This window comes from Dromiciops gliroides, chromosome 1 (assembly GCF_019393635.1).
Source record: "Dromiciops gliroides isolate mDroGli1 chromosome 1, mDroGli1.pri, whole genome shotgun sequence".
Classification (NCBI taxonomy): Eukaryota; Metazoa; Chordata; class Mammalia; order Microbiotheria; family Microbiotheriidae; genus Dromiciops; species Dromiciops gliroides.
The window spans coordinates 10,302,930-10,322,542 of NC_057861.1; the positions used below are offsets into that span (position 1 = coordinate 10,302,930).

Here is a 19,613-nt window from a genome sequence, read left to right on the forward strand (position 1 = left end):
TTTTACAGATGAAGGAACTGAGGCATATAGGATTAAGTGACTTACCCAAGGTCACCCAGCCAGTAAGTATCTGAGGCAGGATTTGAACTCAGGTCTTCCTGACTCTGGGCCTAACACTCTATCCACTGCACCACCCACTTCTATAAGATTGGGATAATGGTTTTAGCTACCTTCCAAAGTTGTCATCACTTTGCAAACTTTAAAGAGCTATGTAAATGAAAACTATTATTATGTCTTGGGTGGGGGGAATTCCCGGTGTGAGAATTTCCTCCACTGATGCAAATTATAACCCTTTCCAGACACTGGAGTGCAAGGGAAGTGTCTTAGGAAGTCCCAAGGGAGGTTAATGACCTTGTCCAGGGCCACAGCCAGGAAGTGACTGTCAGGATTTGAATATAGGTCTTCCTTACTCCAAGCCCAGCACTCTAGTCACACCATGCCTGCTTGTCAATAGAAGTATTATGTTTTTAATATGAATGCCAATTATATATGTAATTATGAATGATGATCAATAAAAAGCCATTTGTTCAGCTCTTGCTGTGTGCCAAGTGCTCTCCTAAGGTCTGGGGAGAGAAATACAAAATGCCTGCACTCAAGGAGCTAGCATTCTTTTTTTTTTTTTTTTTAGTGAGGCAATGGGGGTTAAGTGACTTGCCCAGGGTCACACAGCTAGTAAGTGTTAAGTGTCTGAGGCCGGATTTGAACTCAGGTCCTCCTGACTCCAGGGCCGGTGCTCTATCCACTGCGCCACCTAGCTGCCCCAGGAGCATTCTGATAAGAGGAGATGGGTACTTCGGGCAGCGGGTGTAGCCATAGGCACTTTGGATGCAAAAGTTGCTGAGGTGCCTAGGGAGGTCTTAGCGGAGTAGACTGGCACGTCTCCATGATGCTAATAACGATGATAATTGGCATTTACATAGTGCTTTGAGGGGGTTTGCAAAACATTTTGTGACCTCACTGGATGATCAGGGAACTGAATGGGGGAGGGGGTTGGAAGCAGACATTCATGAAGAGCCTACTGTGTGCCAGGAATTATGTTAAGTGCTTTCTGGATATCTTCTTTGGTTCTCACTACAACCCTGGGAAGTGCTGTTGTTGTTGATGACATTAACAATTGAGGAAACTGAGGCAGACAGCAGTGAAGTAACTTGCCCAACATCTCAAAGCTTGTAAGTGTCTAAGGCTGAATTTGAACTCAGGGCTTCCTGATGCCAGGCCTAGGGATTTATCCACTGTCCCACCTAGCCACTTCAGAGGCTCAGTAGCTAATTCTACTTAATTCCCCCATATTTCTAGTGTCTTCTCTCTGTGCATTATCTCCAATTTATTCTGTCTCTTTCTTTTTTGTGCATAGTGGTCTCCTCCATTAGAGTCGGAGCTTCTCGAGGACAAGGACATCATGTCTGTCTTTGTATCCCCACCCTTAACCCAGACCTGGCACATAGTAGGTGCTTAATAAATGCTTGCTGACTGACTGATCCCCTCATCTTCACATTTTATCTATCCTTGGCCCATCTTGGCATTCCCGACAGGCCCAGTGGAAATGGCCAAGGTCATTAGCTTGAGACTGATCTGACCAGACTTGGACGGTGGCCCTCAGATGGAGTCCAGAGTCCTTGGCCCAGCTAGCAGTTCTCCCACAAGTGTCCTTGCCTCACCTCTTCAGCCTCCTGGCTCACTCCTGCCCGGTGGAGACAAACCCTTCCATCCAGCCTTATTGATCTCCTGACTGTCCCCACAAAGCTGGCCTCTCATTTCTGCCTCCAGGCTTTTCCTTGAACTTGAATGCCCCAACCCCACTCCTTCCTGACTTTGCAAATGATACTAGATGCGGCAGCTAGATGGTGTAGTGGATAAAGCACTGACCCTGGATTCAGGAGTACCTGAGTTCAAATCCATCCTTAGATACTTGACACTTACTAGCTGTGTGACCCTGAACAAGTCACTTAACCCCCATTGCCCCACAAAACAAAAACAAAATTATACTGGACCTTCATTCGGGGCCCCAGCTTGGGCTGAAGAAGGAAAAGGGCAGTAGTAGAACAACACCAAACTATTTGGTTCTTATTTGCCTTCTTTTTACCTCCATTGCTTAGCCCAGTGCTTGGCACATGGTAGGAGCTTCATAAAAGCTTGTTGACCTGGCGCATAGTAGGGGCTTCACAAATGCCTGATGACCTGGCGCATAGTAGGGGCTTCATAAATGCCTGTTGACCTAATTGCCATTGGAGTCACAAGATCTGAGCAAGTCAGCTCAACCCCACTGGACCTGCCTCACTTTTCTCCTCTGTAAATTGAGGATTTCAGCTGTTAAGGTCACTGTCTTCCAACAGCTCAAGGCTGTCCTATGGAGGAAGGGCTGGACTTGTCCTTTTTGAACCCAAGAGCCACAGCTGATGCAGATTTGATATTAGGAATTTATTTTTTCTTCCCAAAGTAGGAGGTGGTAAGTTCCCTGAAGTAGAATCACTTGTCAGGAATGTGGTAGAGAAGTAATCTGGGTCAGGTCCAGCTTGGACACAATCATCTTTGAGATCCCTCTGCCCTCAGAGGACCTGTGAGGCTTGCCCTGCCCAGCCTCACACCAGCGTTTTCTTCCCCTTACCTGGAAGGCCAGGACCTTCTGCCTACAGCCTGGTAGCAGACAATTGATTCTATGTAGATTATAGACGGGTTCTTCAACATGAAATTATAATAGCTTTCATTTAGGCGAGGCTTTCAAGTTTGCCAATCAGACATACCTACCAACAGCCCTGTGAGGTGAATGCTACTTTGCAAATCCCCATTTTTACAGATGCAGAACCAAGACTCAGCCAATCAAGGCTCCATGTGGAGAGAAACTTCCTCACCAGTGGGGGCAGGGGTCGGGGGGAGAGGCTGAATGACCGTTTATTTGCCAGGTATATCCTGGAGATCCCTTTGGGCTGCGCTAGATGGTCCTCCCAACCATTTAAGAAGTGATTCTGACTTGCCCAGGTTCACCCAGCTGGTAAGTAACAGAGGCCAGATTCGAACTGAGGTCTTCCTGGGTCCCTCTCTTTGTCTCACCCTGCTGCAGAATATTCCTGGGTACACCAGGCATGCCAGGACGGTAGGGTGCAGTGAGTGAATGAACGAATGAAAAGCAATTATTAAGCGCCCCTGTGTGCCAGGCACACAGGGCTGGGAGAACAAAAGGATCAAATCCAGACTGTGTGTAAGCTGGAAGGGGTGGGAGGGAGAGCATACTCCTGGCTGGGAAAGCTTCTCCCAAGAGGCGCTACCTGCTCAGAGCCTTAAAGGATGGATGAAAGTTGGAGAGAGAGAGCTGAGGGAAAGGACCTTCTAGGGGGAGGGAGCAAAAGGGGTGAGACGGTGCAGGGTGTCCGGAAGAACCGGTTTGACCAAAATCCTGGCAGAGAAGGCAGGAGAGGAGGGATGGGTGGGGCTTCAAACACCAGACAAAGAAGTTGGGACCTGTCCCTAGGGGCACAGCAAGGTCTGTTTTTTTCTCCTTTTTAAAAATGATGAACTTGACAGACTTCAAGAAACACGATCATTTCCATATGTAAAGAGGAAGAGAAAAAGGAAACGCATATGAAACCATGAATTTTAATGATGTCAAGCTTGAAGTTTTTTTTAAGTAGGCAATCAATTTATTCCAGCACTGTTTGTGTCTCTGAGCTTCTGTCGATATTTTGTTTCCTTAAAGCTCTTTTCCTTCTTTTTCTTTGTTTTGGGGGGCATCATTATTATTCCCTCTTCTCCCTCCCCTCCAACAAGCAAAATAAATACCTTCTCTGGTAAGAAACAAGCGTAGTCCAAAAAACTGGACCCGCCCTAAAATGTATCTCTCTCTCTCTCTCTCTTTTTTTTTTTTAGTGAAGCAATTGGGGTTAAGTGACTTGCCCAGGGTCAAACAGCTAAAATGTATTTCTCTTTGAGCATCTCCAGCTGACAAGTCCAGCCAAGGACTCCAAGGTGAGGTATTCTGGGTGCTGGCCACCCCTCTCCATTCCCAGGACCCTTAATAAGGGAGCAGTCCCACTAAGACCACCAGTGCCTTTTTCACACAAACTGTCATCTAGTTATGGGTCTCTATCTTATGTCTGCAAAGCTGAATTTTGAAACCAAAGATAGGACTTTTTTCCATCATGTAGCATGTCAAGATCCTTTGGTTTGGTGGTGTTTTATTAGAATGTCCTCCATGCCTTCCTGTGCTGGAGCTTGGCCCAGAGCCAGGCTTGGATCCCTTTCTTCCTCACCAAAGAAAGGGGGCTGGGGAGCAGCTAGATGGTGCAGTGGATAAAGCACTGGCCCTGGATTCAGGAGGAGCTGAGTTCAAATCCGAACTCAGACACTTGACACTTACTAGCTGTGTGACCCTGGGCAAGTCACTTAACCCTCATTGCCCTGGGAAAAAAAATGAGAGAGAAAAAGGGGCCTGGGAAATTAGGGATGTGTGTGTGGGGGGGGTTGTTACTCTTCCATTGACCCTTGTCTAGATCCTTATTCTGGCTCCAGACCAACAGTGGGAGATACCCCATCACCATGGGAAGTACCCCCAAGCACTCATGCTCCCACATAGAGGCAAGAGGGAGGGAGGAAGGAGGAAGAAAAGGTAAGAATCAGGGATCCTTACTTAGGATTGAGGACTGGGCTGGATGAGATGACCTCTAAAGTCTGCAGCTCCCAAATCCTTTGAGCCCTTGGTCCTGTGGGGAAGTGGGGGCGGGGGTGGCTCCCTTCTGCCTGTCTGTCTGTCCCCACAGCACCAGCAGAGCCCACAGCAGCTGAACCAGTCATCCTTTCTGTACAGAGGCAAGGAGGGAGGCTGGCTCTATTGATACCCAAGATCTGTGTCTGTGGCAGGAAAACACGTGGCCCAACCACTTGGTTTTGCCTGGTTTCCTAGCAGCCCAGGTTCAGGGAAGCAGCAGGTGGCAGCTAGGGCGGGCTGGCTGGCGATGCTGGGGAAAGCTGAGTAAGATGGTCAGATGTCTCTTGTCCAGGCCATCAGGCACCTCTTTGTCCTTGAGTTTTGCCCATTCTCCCATTTTCTCCTCCTGCTTGGTGTCCAGTGGGTGCCAGTGGGTGCTCCCAGCACCCATCCTCTCTCACAAAACTTTCTCCTCCCCAACCAAAAGGCCTTGGGTTAAGTAAGAGGAGTGGGGAGAGGAAAGGTAGGGCTTCAGGTGCCTGACTTTCTGGGGCCCACAATCAAAAGCCTTTTTGAACATTAGGGGAAGGGGATTACTCAGTCCAGATGCCATTGGGAGGGTCACCTTTGCAGCAGTTTGGTCTTGCAGACTCAAAGGGCAATCGCTTTCTCCAACTTCCCCCAAAAGTACATCTGTTCTCAGTGACTGAGCCCTGGGGGGCAAACTGGAGCAGGGGTGCCAAGCCTTAAGATCCCAGAGGCAGAAGAGAGCTCCGCCTCAGCTTCTGACAGGAGAGGCTAGGGCCTCTTCTTTCCAACCTCTGCAGACAGCGAGGAGGTCACCAAGCTGAGAAAGAAGGAGCCTGCCTAATGGCAAAACCTGGGTCCTGGTGCTGGAGGCACCCCCCTCCTCCCTCAGGCGCATGAGCTCTCCAAGGTCCCTCCTGTCTCCACAGTGAGGAATCTCTATATTGAATGTCCTCAGACCCCAGTGATGGAGCTGCAGAGCAGCCCTGAGCCCCTTCTCTCTATTCTTCAATCCAGTTTGAGCTAGGAAGACCTCCCTTCAGATTCTGCCTTTGACCCTTACTAGCAATGTGACATCTGGGCCTCAGTTTCCTTTTCTGTAAAATTGAGAGTTGAGGTTCCTTCCAGCTCTAAGGCTATGGTCTTTTGATCTGAGTTGGAATCCTGGCCACCCCTTATTATCTGTGTGACCCTGGACAAATCATCCCCCCCCCCTTCTAGGCCTCAGTTTCCTCCTTTGTAAACTGAGGGCTGTCAGCACAGGCGATTCCTAAGGTACCTTCCAGCTTTAAATCTAGAATTCTCCGATGCTCTGTGACTGGAGGGGGGGGAAGGTGTCGGGTGGGGACGACAGCCGCAGCGGGGGTGGGGGGGTGGGGGGGGTGGAGGATCAATGAGCCGTAGTTAGGTAGACAAGGAAGGGCTGAGGAGCCAAGGGGAAGGGGATGTTGTTGGGGAAGGGTCTGGGACCCAGCCTGCCAGAAGAGGGGACTGAGCTGAGCTCTGCTGAAGGCTCTGCTCGTATTTAGCGTCACTCCACCCGAGACAGCCCCCTGGCTTCCTGGGGCCTCCCTTGATCAACCTGCCCGGTGCCCCATAGAGCTCCGGCCTTTGAGTTACTCAGCTAAGGGATTGGGGCAGGGGGAGAAAGAGGGGCTGGGGGTACTTTGGCTTGCGAACTCCCCTCCCCGCCCTCCCCCATCCCCCCCCACACACACCCCTGGGCCAAGCTTCACAGCTAAACCGGGCGGATCCTCTGAGCTCGGCTTTCACACGGGCGGGAGGAGGCTGTGAGCTGGGGGTTGTGTAGGGGGGCGTGGGAGGGGTTGGGGGACTGTCGGATGGGGGCGGGGAAGGGGCAGACGTCAAAGGAACGAGGGGTCTGAGATTGAAGTGAGCGGGAGGGGGTGACGAGGGAGACCTTGGGCAGCGGTACCGAGGTGCTGCCCCTGAATTTAGGAGGGCCAGGGGCTGGGCCATCCGAGCGGGAGGGGGAGGGGCGACGTGGGAGGGGCGGAGTGAGAAGGCGCTGGGGTTTGGGACCAGAGGCACGGCTGCTGGAACCTGGGCGCCTGGGTTCAGAGGCGGAGTCACCTTTGGGTGACCCTTGGGCTGTCTGGGGAGGAGGGGGCGGCCTGCAGTTACCTCATCAGCCAAGGGCCGGGAGTCTGGGAGCTCAACTGAGGGGAGGAAGGAGGGAGGCGGCAGTGGTGGCAGCAGCCACGGAGCCGCCAGGGAAGCCGCGGAGCCGCCAAGGGCTGAGCCGGCCCGGACGCCCAGCCAGCCAGTGTTCCGCTTGTCCGTCCGTCGGTGCGTCTGTCTGGGCTTCGGCGGGTCTACAGGGGCGGAGTGGGGGCGGGGGCGTTCTACTGCCTCTGTCCCTTCGAGATCGGGCCAGGTCCATCTGGTTGTGCCCGCTGTCCTGGCTGCGGAGTGCTTAGGGGGCGGCGGAGGGGGCCGGGGGGTCTGTCTGTGATCAGAAGGCACGCCAGCATCTTTCCTAGTGGGGGGGGGGGCGGTGTTGGAGGGGCTGTTTGCCTGGGATCTTCAGGGTGATTGGTGGGGAGCGTTTGTACGCACTCCCGGGAGATGGGGGGAGACCTGTCTGCCTGTCTGTGATCTGAAGTGTGGGGGCATCCTCCTGCCCATCCGTTTGTCTGTGCGGGACTGGGGGGGTCTGCCAATCTGCCTTTTTCGGGGTGGGGGTCTGTCCCCCTGTTCGTTAGGGCGGGAGTATCTACCTATCTGTCCGTGGAGGGGGGGAAGGGATCCATCTGTTTCGTGTGGAGGGGAGGGGATTCCACCTGTCCGTGAGGGTGCGGGGGGAAAGGTCTGTCATCTGTCCGCGCGGGAGGTCATCTGTCCATCTGTCAGTGCTGGAAGGAGGGGGCCTGTCCACCTGTCCGTGCGGGGAAGTCTGACCATCTGTCCGTGCGGGGAGGGGGTTCTCTCCATTTGTCCGTGAAGGGGGGGGGGGTCTGTCCGCCTGCCCATCTCGAGGGCCGGGGCCGGCGGCCGGAGCCCCGGATGCGGCGGCGGGGGGGCCATGAGCCCGGGGGCGGGCAGCCGAAGCGGGCCAGCCCGGGGGGGCCCTGAGCGGCCCATGCGGCGCCCCGGGGCTGGGGCCGCCGGGGCCCAGGGCCCGGGCGCGGGCGGGGTATGGGGGGCACCCTGCGGGTGGCAGTGCTGGGCGCCCCCGGTGTGGGCAAGACGGCCATCATCCGGCAGTTCCTGTACGGGGACTTCCCCGAGCGCCACCGGCCCACGGCCGCCCGCCGCCTCTACCGGCCCGCCGTGCTGCTCAACGGCGCCGTGTACGACCTGAGCATCAGCGACGGCGGGCCCGGCCCGGCTCCGGCCCCCGCAGCCGGCCCCGCGGCCGCCCCCGCGGCCGCCGCAGCCTCGGCCGCCAGCAGCAGCAGCGCCTCCGCCTCAGCCTCAGCCTCGTCGGCTGCGGCCTCCGCCGCCACCAGTGCCGCCTCCTCGGCTGGGGACGGGGGCCTCCAGGTGAGTGAGCCCTGCCCGGGCGGAGGAGAGGGGCTGAAGGGGCCGGGGGCGTGCGCGTGTCAGGGCTGGCGCTGGGGGGTATGAGTGTGTCTGGACTAGGGGGCAGAGAAGGCTTCGGGGCCTTTCTGGCACAGCCCAGGCTGGGGTGGGAGGGGTGCCAGGTGCCCTTAGGGAGACTCCCTCTGTCTCCCGGGAGGACAGGCCGTGTGAGCCGCTAAGAGTCCCAAGCAGGAGCCTGTGTCCTATGTGTCAGCCTCCTTTGGGAGGTCCTGGGTGCTGACCGTACCCTACCTTTGTCCATAATTCTGGGTGCAGACAATGAGCTCTCTGCTGGGGTATCCTCTGAGCCCACCTTGCGCCTGCAAACCCAGAGCCCTTGGTCCTGGGAGAGCGTGTGGGGTCTTTCCTTCTACCCTGGGCTCTCTCAGCTCCTTCTCAAAGGGCAAATCACAGCAAGGCTCGTTCTGCGCACTTGCCTGACAGGGGGAATAAGCATATCTATTGCCTTCATTGTCCTAGGAAACGTGGGAAGAGCTTTTTATAAATATGATCTCATTTGATCCTCACAACAACCCTGGGATATACGTAGTTATTTTACAGGTGAGGAAACTGAGGCAGACAGAAGTTAAAATATCTTGACCAGGGCCACAAGCTAATAAGTGTCTGAAGCCAAATCTGAACTCAGATCTTCCTGACTCCCAGCCCAGGGTTCTATCTCCTTCACCCATCTTCCCTCCCCAGCCCCCTTCACACACACTCCTACAGAGTGCGCATTTCCATTTGTTTTTATGGACCATTCATTTAAAAGGTGTGGGTTTGGGACGAGGAGAGAGGATCAGCTGGCATCCCCATCCCTCTCCACTCCCCTGAGGAACACAGTTTGTCACAGCTAGGAGGGTTCTTGAAGCAGAGAGAAGCAGAGGTGAGGGAGACCTCAGAAAGACAGCAGAAAGAGACCTTGAATTGAGAACAGAGAACGCAGAGGCTGTAGAACAGAGAATGGCAAAGCTTGGAAGAATCCTTCAAATAGGACTTCTTCACTTGAGGTCCCCAAGGTCTGTGAACTTGGATGGGGGGAAAAATGACATCTTCATTCCAATGATTGGATTGCTTTGCTATCCTGTGGATTGCACTTGTGCATTAGCAAGCATGACTCTGAGAAGGGGTCCATGGACTTCACCGGGACTTACTGCCTAAGGGGTCCGTGGCCCAATCAAGGAGAAGGCTCCCTATCTTAGAACATAGACTGGAAGAATGGAAAGAGATCTCAGATCACCATCAACTCCCAACTGCCTTTCTGCTCCCCAAGGTCCAGGGCTTTTCTGCAGCCCCAGTAAAAACTCAAAGGCATGAACCTCTAATGGTGGGATTTCAGGCACTGTGACAGAAAGTGGAGGGGATACTAGGAGGCAGGAAGGGCTCCTCAAGGCCCCCCAAACCCCACCTGCTCATTTTGTAGAGTGCTGTGTGGAGAAGCTAGGACTACCCACCTAGGAGGGCACTGAGTGAGCAGGCATAAGGGTGAGAGCACAGCAAAACTAGAGATTCATTTATTAAATACTTTCTGTATGCAGAGCACTGTCCCAGGGTCACAGGATGTTCAGTAAAGGATGTTCTGTCTGCACAGAAGTTGCAAGAGTCACATTCCTGGGATATCACCCATTAGTCCTTGTTGGCTTTCCCTACATATTTCAGAAACAGAAAAAAGATTCCTTGGTTTCCTTTCTCTTGGTTTTTGGTAGATTGAAAGTAACTTGAAGGTTGGAACTGTCTCACTTTTATTTTTGCATCTTCGGTGCTTAGAATAGGTCCTTGTACATCAATGGTGCCCAATAAATGCTTGTTGGTTGGTTGATACCCATCTCTGAATCCCCATTGATTAGAACAGGAGCTGGTACGTAGAGAGCATTTAATAAATGCTTGTTGATTATTTTATTCATTTCTTGGCTGGAGGTCCAGAGTCAGTCAGCATTTATTAAGTACCAACTATGTTCCAGATGCTGTGTAGGCACTGAGGATACAAAGAAAGGCAAAAGATAGTCCTGACCTTGAGAAGCTCATAGTCTAATGGAGGAGACAACAAACAAATATGAACAAATGAGAAATAATTAGCAAGAGTGGAGGCACGGGGGGGGGGGGGCAGCTAGGTGGCGCAGTGGATAAAGCACCGGCCCTGGATTCAGGAGGACCTGAGTTCAAATTCAGCCTCAGATACTTGACACCTACTAGCTGTGTGACCCTGGGCAAGTCACTTAACCTTCATTGCTCTGCTAAAAAAAGAGAGAGAGAGAGAGAGACTAGAATTAAGAAGGGTTGGGGAAGGTTTCCTGGAGAGGGTAGGATTTTAATTGGGACTTGAAGGAAGCCAGGGATGTCAGTAGTTGGTACAGAGGAGGGAGAACACTCCAGGCATGGAGGAAAGTTATATATAATCCCCAGAGCTGAGAGATGGCGAGTCTTGTGGAACAACAAGGAGGCCAATATCTCTGTGTTGGGGAGTGAGGTGTAAGAAGACTGGAAATGTAGGTAGGAGGAGGCCAGGTTATGAAGAACTTTGAATGATAGAGGATTTTGTATTTGATCCTGGAGGAGTAGGGGAGGTCAGACCCATGTTTTAGGAAGATCACTTTAGTGATTTGAGTGGAGGACAAATTGGAGTGGGGAGAGCCAGGAGACCCAGCAGCAGGTTATTGCAATAGTCTAGGCATGAGGTAATGCAGGGTCTGCCTCGGACAGGGAGAAAGGGGAACAGAGTCAGAGGAGAAAGGGGAGCATATTTAAAGAGATGCTGCAAAAGTGAAACTGATGAGAGATGCTACAGAGGTGAAATTGATGAGAGATGCCACAGAGGTGAAATTGATGAGAGATGCCACAGAGGTGAAATTGAAAGATGCTGCAGAGGTGAAATTGATAAGAGATTCTTCAGAGATGAAATTGATGAAAGAGGCTCCAGAAGTGAAATTGATGAAAGAGGCTCCAGAGGTGAAATCAAAGGGCTTGGCACCATATTGGATCTGGGAGAGATAGTGAGGAACCCAGGATGTCTCCTAGGTTGTGAGCCTGAGGGACTGGGAGGATGGTGTTGCTCTCTATAGTGATAGAGGATGTAGGAGGAGGGGTAGGCCTAAAGGAAAGCTAATGAGTTCTATGTGGGACATATTGAGTGTAAGATGTCTACTGGACCTCCAGTTAGAGATGTCTTAAAGGCAGTTGGAGATGTAAGACTGAAAGTCAGTAGAAAAGTTAGGGCTGGATAAGTAGATTTGAGAATCATCATCAGAAAGATAATGGAAACCATGAGAACTGATGGAATCACTATGTGAAATAGTATAGAGGGAGAAGAGAAGAGGGCCCAGGACAAAACCCTGAGAGACACCTATGAATGGTGGGCATGATCTGGAGGAGGATCCAGCCAAAGAAACAGAGAAGGAACAATCAAAGAGGTAGGAGAAGCAGGAGACAGGGGTGTCCTGAAGACGTAGGGAGAAGAGAGTCTCAAGGAGACAGTGATCGATACCGTCAAAGGCTGCAGGGAGATCGGAAAATGAAGTTTGAGGAAGGGCCATTGGATTTGGCAATTAAGAGGTCAGTGGTAAATTTGGAGAGAGAAGTGTTGTTAGAATGATAAGATCGGGGTAGCTAGGTGGCACAGTGGATAGAGCATCAGCCCTGGAGTCAGGAGGACCTGAGTTCAAATCCGGCCTCAGACACTTAACACTTACTAGCTGTGTGACCCTGGGCAAATCACTTAATCCCAATTGCCTCACAAAAAAAAAAAAAAAAGAGTACATGAGTTTAAATCCAGCCTCAGACACTTAACACTTATTAACTGTGTGACCCTGGGCAAGTCACTTAACCCCAATTGCCTCACTAAAACAAACACAAAAAAAAGGCTGTGCGGCCCAGTGGGTAGAGGGCTGGATTCGGAATCAGAATGTCATGGATCCTAGAGCTGGAAGGAAGCTCAGAAGCCAACTGGTCTAACTCCTTCATTTTACAGATAAGGAAACTGAGGCCCAGTCTGATGAAGTGACTTGCCCAAAGTTAAACAGGTAGAAAGCAGGATTTGAACTCAAGTCATAGGCATAGATTTAAATCTGGGAGGGAACTCTGAGCTCATCCCAACCAACTCCCCCGTTTTACAGAGGAAGAAAGTGAGGCCTAGATAGGTAGAATGACCCAGAGAATGAGGGTCAGAGCTGGGACCAAGTCCTCTGGCTTTAGGCCCCATTGGAAAAAGCCAAATCAGTCTGCAGGCCCAAGGAATGTTCCAGGCAGAGGGAACGTCACAAATCGAGCTCCTCTGTCCCTGGGCAGGCCTTTCTGCTGGCTGGAGCAGACTGGGTCTCCTCCTGGGTGTCCTTCTCGGCCTCCACTTCTCCCCATCCTCTCCCCATAGGCAGCCGGCCCAGAGCAGCTAGTCAATAAATATTTGCTGCATGACTGAATGTGTATGTTTGTGTCTGTGTTCAGAGAAACGTGAGTTGTTGCTGCTGTGATCTGGGGCTTCCCTGCGTCCACTGTGGGCCGTCGGGCCCTGTGGGCCAAGGCCCTTGTCAGCCTTTAACCATGCTACAGCCTAGGCTCTGGGTACAGCTAAGAGGTCAGTCTGGGCCAAGGTTTGGGGCTCAGTCTTTGGACAGAATCAGGGCCCAGCTTGGAGCCAGGGTCAAGGGTCAGTCTACAGACAAGGTCAGAGCTCAGTCTGTGACCAGGCTAAGGAACAGGGTCAGGGTCAGTCTCTGGCCACCTGAGGGATCCCTTTGGGGCTGGGTTTAAAGCCCAGCCCATGGGGGCAGCTAGGTGGCGCAGTGGGGGCAGCTAGGTGGCGCAGTGGATAAAGCACTGGCCCTGGATTCAGGAGTACCTGAGTTCAAATCTGGCTTCAGACACTTACTAGCTGTGTGACCCTGGGCAAGTCACTTAACCCCCATTGCCCCACAAAAAAAAAAAAAAAGCCCAGCCCATGCCAGGGGGAGGCATCCTGTGTCTCCCCTGTGGGTGGCTGGTGGTCTTTCTTGAAATGCATTTGGAAGCTGGGCCAGGGGAGGGGGGAGCTCCATGCATCAGAGTAGGGATCAACAAGGACTTGTGCATTTGCTCTCCAGGCCCCAGAGCCCCTGCAGACAGGGAGAGGAACAGCTTCTTGGGGGTGCCAGGCCCTAGCTGGCCTTCTTCTAGTCCCAGGTTCTGCTTTGCCCAGATTCGGAGCAGTCATTCTAGACCCTGGGTAGCCTTGTTAGTAGAGAGCTAGATTAGTCCAAGGACCAGGATTAAAATCTTACAAACTACTCGCTACCTATGTGACCTTGGGCAAGTCACTTCTCCTTTTCAGGATCTCTGTTTTCTCCTCTATGATATTGGGGCGAGGGGGAGAGTTAGAGATGACCGCTGATGACCAGCCCTAAATGTATAAAGCCATGCTGACGCCAGAAACAGTCCCAGGAATCAGCAAACAGGGCAGCTGTGGGTGCCCTCTAGTGGTCACTGAGGGTTAGACACTCCTTCCCTGCTCCTTAGGCACCTGTCCCAGGGAATGGATAAGCTCTGTTCCCACAGGTTGGGACTGACCCTCTCTCTCCTTCTTCCCACGCAGGAGCTTCCAGATCTGAAGGACTGGAGCCTGCAGGACATGGACGCCTTTGTCCTGGTTTATGACATTTGTAGCCCAGACAGCTTCGACTACGTCAAGGTGTTGAGGCAACAGATTGCGGAGAACCGGTGAGACCCTGGGGAGCCCCCAGGCTGTGGTGGGCTGGGAGGGCAGCAGGGAGGACCAGTGGGGGGGGGACTAGCCAAGAACAGGGCAGATCAGCTGGACTGGACTTGACACCCCAGACACAGCCAGCCAGGGCACCCACCTCACTCTAGCGAGATCAAGGATCTAGAGAAAGGTCAGTTACTGTGATTATTCCTGTTATTGCTCCTCCCCGGGTCTGGGTGCCTTCCTGGGAGCTAGAACAGTGGGGATTTGCTGGTCACCTTGGCTGAAGAGACTTCAGCGACCTGATACCCTGACCTGGACAAACTGAGGCCTGTGAAGGTTAAGTGAATCATTGATTCAGAGTTGGAAGGAACTTACTTCAGAGACCATCTACTCCCTTCATTTTACAGCTGGGGAAACTGAGGTGGGGGGGCTAGGTAACAAGTGTCAGAAACCAGGTTTGAACCTCACGTCCTTGAGTTCCAGATCCAGAACTTTCCCCACCGTGTCCCCTGCCCCAAGGTCACACGGGAAGTAAGTGGAGACAGAGTCAAGATAGAAAGTAGCAGGAAGCAAAGCCTCCTCCACAAAGATGTAGAATATGCACCAGACTGAATTCTGGTCGGGGAAAGCCAGGAAGCGGACACAGCGGATCACTTTTCCAGCCCAGCGAGACTTAGAGAGACAAAGAAGTCTTCAGATCTGAACAGGGTCTGACTGGGAGTGGGCCCCACATGGAGCAATCTGTCACGGGGATTGACAGAGAGCAGAGCCCAGCACCTGGGCAGGAAGAAATCCCAGAGCATTCCTGAACTGGTGCAGGGCAGAGGAATGGACGCCACTGGGCGGCTCCATCACCCACTATCCAGTTCTTAGTCAGACTTGGGTGGGGGGAAGGGAAGGGCAGGGTCTGCCTCAAGGGTGGTGGAGAGGAAGAACCACAGTCTTGGGCCCTGGCTGTTTACTGAGCAAGGAACAGGTTCAGAAGCCAATAGAAGCATAGCTCTGGGCTCATCCCAGGAGTACAGAGGGGACTCAGTCTAGCCTCCAGCCCAATCTGCAGTGCTATACCCAGAACAGGAATCACAGACCAATGGGGAGCCGACAGATCAAATATTCTGAACCTGTTGAACCTCTCAGGAAGCTAATATGCCCAAGTCTAGCAGCAGGCTGCTGAAACTGCCAGCAAGGAGCAAGCCAGCAGACCCGAACCTATGTCAGGAACATGCAGAGCTCTTGTCAGGAGGGCAGTGAGCAGACCATGCCTTGGTTTACATCACTGTGGGAAGAAAAAAAAGGCAGAAAACCCCATGGGGGCAGCTAAGTGGTACAGTGGATAGCGCACTGGCCCTGGATTCAGGAGGACCTGAATTCAAATCTGACCTCAGACATTTGACACTTACTAGCTGTGTGACCCTGGGCAAGTCACTTAACCTTCATTGCCCCACAAAAAAAAAGGCAGGATTACATCATTGTGGGGTCACCGAAGGCTTGCAGGCCCCCAGCTTGAGCTTTGAAAGCAGAGGAACATAAGAGGACAGCAGCTCAGGCCAGACATTCCTGCTCCTCCCAAGAAGTTCACAGAGCCGAGCATTAACATCCAGTGCAAAGTCAAGAAGTGGGCTCAAAGAATGAACAACAACAACAACAACAAAAGAATCCCATCATTAAAAGCTATTATGGAGACAGGGAAACTTAAGACACAAATCCAGAAAAAAAGAATAGCTTAAAAACAGATGTTTGTAAAGAAAAAAAACAGCTTGGGCACAAGTCAAACTAAAATTTCTGGAAGAGTTAAAGCAAGAGTTAGAGAGAGAGAGAGAGAAAGGAGCTGGGGGTAGCTAGGTGGTGCAGTGGATAAAGCACTGGCCCTGGATTCAGGAGGACCTGAGTTCAAATCCAGCCTCAGACATTTAACACTTACTAGCTGTGTGACCCTGGGCTTAACCTTCATTGCCCCACAAAGGGGGTGGGGGTAAAGGGAAAATGGGGAAAGAAATAAGAGCTATGGGAATCTGTGTAAAGAGAATAGCTTGAAACAAAAAGATAAAAATCTTACCCAAGAAAATAGCCACCATTGACCAAATGGAAGCTAATGACTCCATGACACATCAGAAATGTTAAAAATAAAGTCAAGATACTGAAGAAGAAAAAAAAAAGAAAATGTGGGGTATCTCAAAGCAAAAACAACTGATCTGGAAAACATATTGAGACAATTTAAGAATCATCAGTTTACCTGAAAGTCATGACCAAAAAAGGAGAGAGAGAGCCTATACATTATGTTCTAGAAATCATAAAAGGAAACAGCCTGGTATTCTTACAACTAGAGGAAAAAGTAGAAAATGAAAGAATTCACTGGTCACTTCCTGAAAGAAACCACAAAATAAAAACTCCTAGGAATATTGTAATCAGAATTCAGAGCTCCCAGATCAAAGTAAAAACACTGTAAGCAGCCAGAAAGAAGCAATTCAAGTACTGAGAATCCCCAGGTTCACAAAAGATTTAGCGTCCACCACCCTAAAGGAGAGGAGAGCTTAGAATATAATATTCCAGAAGTGAGTCAGCCAGGATTTACAGCCAAGTTCTCTGACTCCAAAGTTCAGGGCTCTTTCCAATGTTACACAGACCAGCAAGGTCTCTAGGGGTCAGCTCTTCCCTGCAGTCCTTCTTGAGCTCATTCAGTCTTAGAGTTGGAAAGAACAGCTATCCAATCTTCTCATTTTACAGAGGAGGAAACTGAGGCCCAGAAAATTGAAGTTAGTTGCCCAAAGTTACACAGACAGCATGTGACAGCGGCAGGATTCAAACCCAGACCCTCTGACTGCAATTACAGCTTAGTTGGCTTTGCCACCACTTTATTCTCCTGTCCAGACCCTCTAGCACTAAGCCCTATGAACCATGGATGGTGGAAGAAGGGAGATGGCTACTTTTCAACTATTTAGTGTACGCTCATTCAAGGGCAGAGGCTGGGTGGAGGCTACCTTCCCCTGGTTGCAAAGTGGTCAGTGCTTCTTCCCAGGGACAGTTCACAATCACTGCCACAGGGGGGTGCTGTTGAGAATCCCAGTTCTCCTACCCAGTTGTTGTTCAGCAGCGTCAGCCTCGGTGATCTCATTTGGGGTTTTCTTGGCAGATAGTGGAGTGGTTTGCCATTTCCTTCTTCAGCTCATTTTAAAGATGAGGAAACTGAGGCAAGCTGGGTTAAGGAACTCACCCAAGGTCACACAGCTATTAAGTGTCTGAGACCAGATTGTCCCTGCGTGATTTTTGGCACTTAACCAACTTGGGCCTCAGTTTCCTCACCTGTAAAGTGAAGGGGTTGGATTTTAAGTCTCTAAGGCTCTTTCCAGATATTAATCAGTTACTCTAATCCTCTCCCCAGGACAGTAACCTGGCCGGGAGCCAGGCTACCCTAGTCTAATGGAGAGAGCCTAGAGGCGAGGGAGGAGGACTAGAGCTGTGGTTTTCTTGACCATAGGAAGCTCCCAAGTGTGGAAAGTCCCTCCACTGATGCATATCAACACTTCTTCTACTGCATAGAGCACTAAGACTGGGTAATGCTCCCCTGGTCACATAGCCAGTATGTGACAGATGGAATTTAAGACTGGGTCTTCCTGTCTCTGAGGCCGGTTCTCTATCCGCCACACAACACTGCTCAGTGGTTCAGATCTTTACTTTGATAAAAATAGCTGTGTGATCTTGAACAATCTATGCATCCCTCTGGGCTTCAGTTTCCTCCTCTATAGAATGAGTGGGCTATACCAGATGGCCTCTGAGGTAATTATAATAGCTAACATTTATATAGTAGCTACTGATTGCCAGGCACTGTGCTAAGCACTCTAAATATCTCATTTGATCCTCACAACTACCCTTCAAAGTAAGTGCTACGTTATCCCCACTTTACAGTTGAGAAAACTGAGGCAAAGAGGTTAAATGACTTGCCCAGTGTTGGAGACTGAATTTGAACTCAGGTCTTCCTGACTCCAGGCCGGATATCTATCCACTGTGCTGCCTAGCTGCCTAGGTAGGTCCTTTCCAGATTTAGATTTGTGACTCTGATTCCTGGAGACACCTAGGCATGACTCTTCCACCCCCAGTGGGAACTCTCATCCCCAGACAGGAAAGGCCCTCATCTCAAGCTCTCACCTACCTTCGCTCCTCAATCTTGTTCCCCTGCAGGCCAGCAGGAGCACCAGAGGCACCCATCATTGTGGTGGGTAACAAACGAGACCAACAGCGACAGCGCTTCAGCCCCCGTAGGGCACTAGCTGTACTGGTGAAGAAGAGCTGGAAGTGTGGCTACATGGAGTGCTCAGCCAAGTACAATTGGCACGTGGTCCTGCTCTTCAAGGAGCTGCTGAGCAGTGTCCTAGCTAGGGGATGCAAGCACAGCCACCCAGCCATCCGCCTGCAGGGTGCACTGCACCCCAACCGTTGCAGCCTCATGTGACTGATACCAGCCAGTTGGACTCTGCTGTGCTGGTTCCCAAAGACTTTCCTGGAACAGGGAAGCCCCATCTGGATGCACTTTCTGCTGGGAGACCCAAGACTCCCTCTAGGCCATGTACTTTGTTGGAGGTGGGGAGGGGGAGGCTGGGAAACAGGAGCCCACAACCCAGAGCCTCCCCAGACGGGACAGCAAGGGCCATGGGACAGGCCCCAGGGCCAGGCAAGGCCACAGCTAGGGCAAGAGGACTCCTGCTGAATATAAAGAACCCTGATGCCAGGGCTTGGGAGGGTGACCCCGCATGTGTCCCCCAAGGGCTAGTCTATCCTGCTCAGGGCCAAAGCTGACAGAATAAAGAGGAGAAGGAAGGCCCAGCTCCATCTCTGGGGTGGGATGGACTCGGGGCCGTGGCTCAGGCCAGGAGGGATGACGGCTCTGGATAGGGTGGGCTGGAGTCCCTTCCCTGTCACTTCTTGCTCTGTGGCATTGACTGCATCCCAGAGTGAGCACGCATCCAATCTAACCCAAGCCATATCAAAAACAATCCTGTGAAAGGAGCCACCACAGCCAGTAGTTGTGCAGGCTTGGCTTAAAGAAATTTCTTCCTGCAATGCAATTCTCAGCCAGGGCTCCAGATTCTGGCCCCTGGGGCTAAGCAGAACCAGGCCAAGCCCATGAATGACAGCCCTTCAGATACCAGACACCCACTGCTCTCATATCTAGCCCCCACCCAGCCTTCTTTCCCAAGGGCCAAACACATCTAGTTCCTTCAGATAGTCCTCTTATTGATTTGAATTTCTTTGAGAGGTTAAGTGACTTACCCAAGGTCACACAGCTAGCAAGTGTCTGAAGCAGGTTTTGAATTTGGGTCCTCCTAACTCCAGGGCCAGCTCTCTATCCACTATGGTGCCACCTAGCTGTCCCAGATAGTTCTATGGTATGGACTGTAGGCCTTCACTTGGCTGGTAGCCCTCCCTGTGAGGCTCAGCAGCTTATCAGTGGACTTCCCAGTGAGAACCAGTGTTTCACTCCCCACCTCTGTGCCTCAGTTTCCTCAACTGAAAAATGAAGGAGGTTCCTTGCAGCTTAAATGATGATCCTTTAAAGGCACCATGGCCAAACGCAGGGCCCTTCTCTTTTGGAGGGTGTGGTAAGAGGCACAAGTGGGCAGCCCAGGACCCCTGGAAGGGAGACCAGGAGCTAGTCAGCTGAAAAAGCGAGCCCCAAACTGGAAGCTGCTGCCCTAGCATACCTTGGCTCCTCCTCTGGCCCACCTCCAGCCAGCCCCA

The 19,613-nt window shown here is 51.7% G+C and overlaps 1 protein-coding gene across 1 annotated transcript; it reads left to right on the plus strand.

The window, feature by feature from the left end:
* The first annotated feature begins 7,708 nt into the window (after nucleotides 1–7,708).
* RASL10A (RAS like family 10 member A) lies at nucleotides 7,709–19,599 on the plus strand. The gene is made up of 3 exons (XM_044003350.1): nucleotides 7,709–8,173; nucleotides 13,770–13,894; nucleotides 18,057–19,599. Exons 1-3 carry the CDS (start codon nucleotides 7,826–7,828, stop codon nucleotides 18,325–18,327), a joined length of 744 nt encoding a protein of 247 aa, XP_043859285.1. The 5' UTR covers nucleotides 7,709–7,825; the 3' UTR covers nucleotides 18,328–19,599.
* The last annotated feature ends 14 nt before the right edge of the window (nucleotides 19,600–19,613 follow it).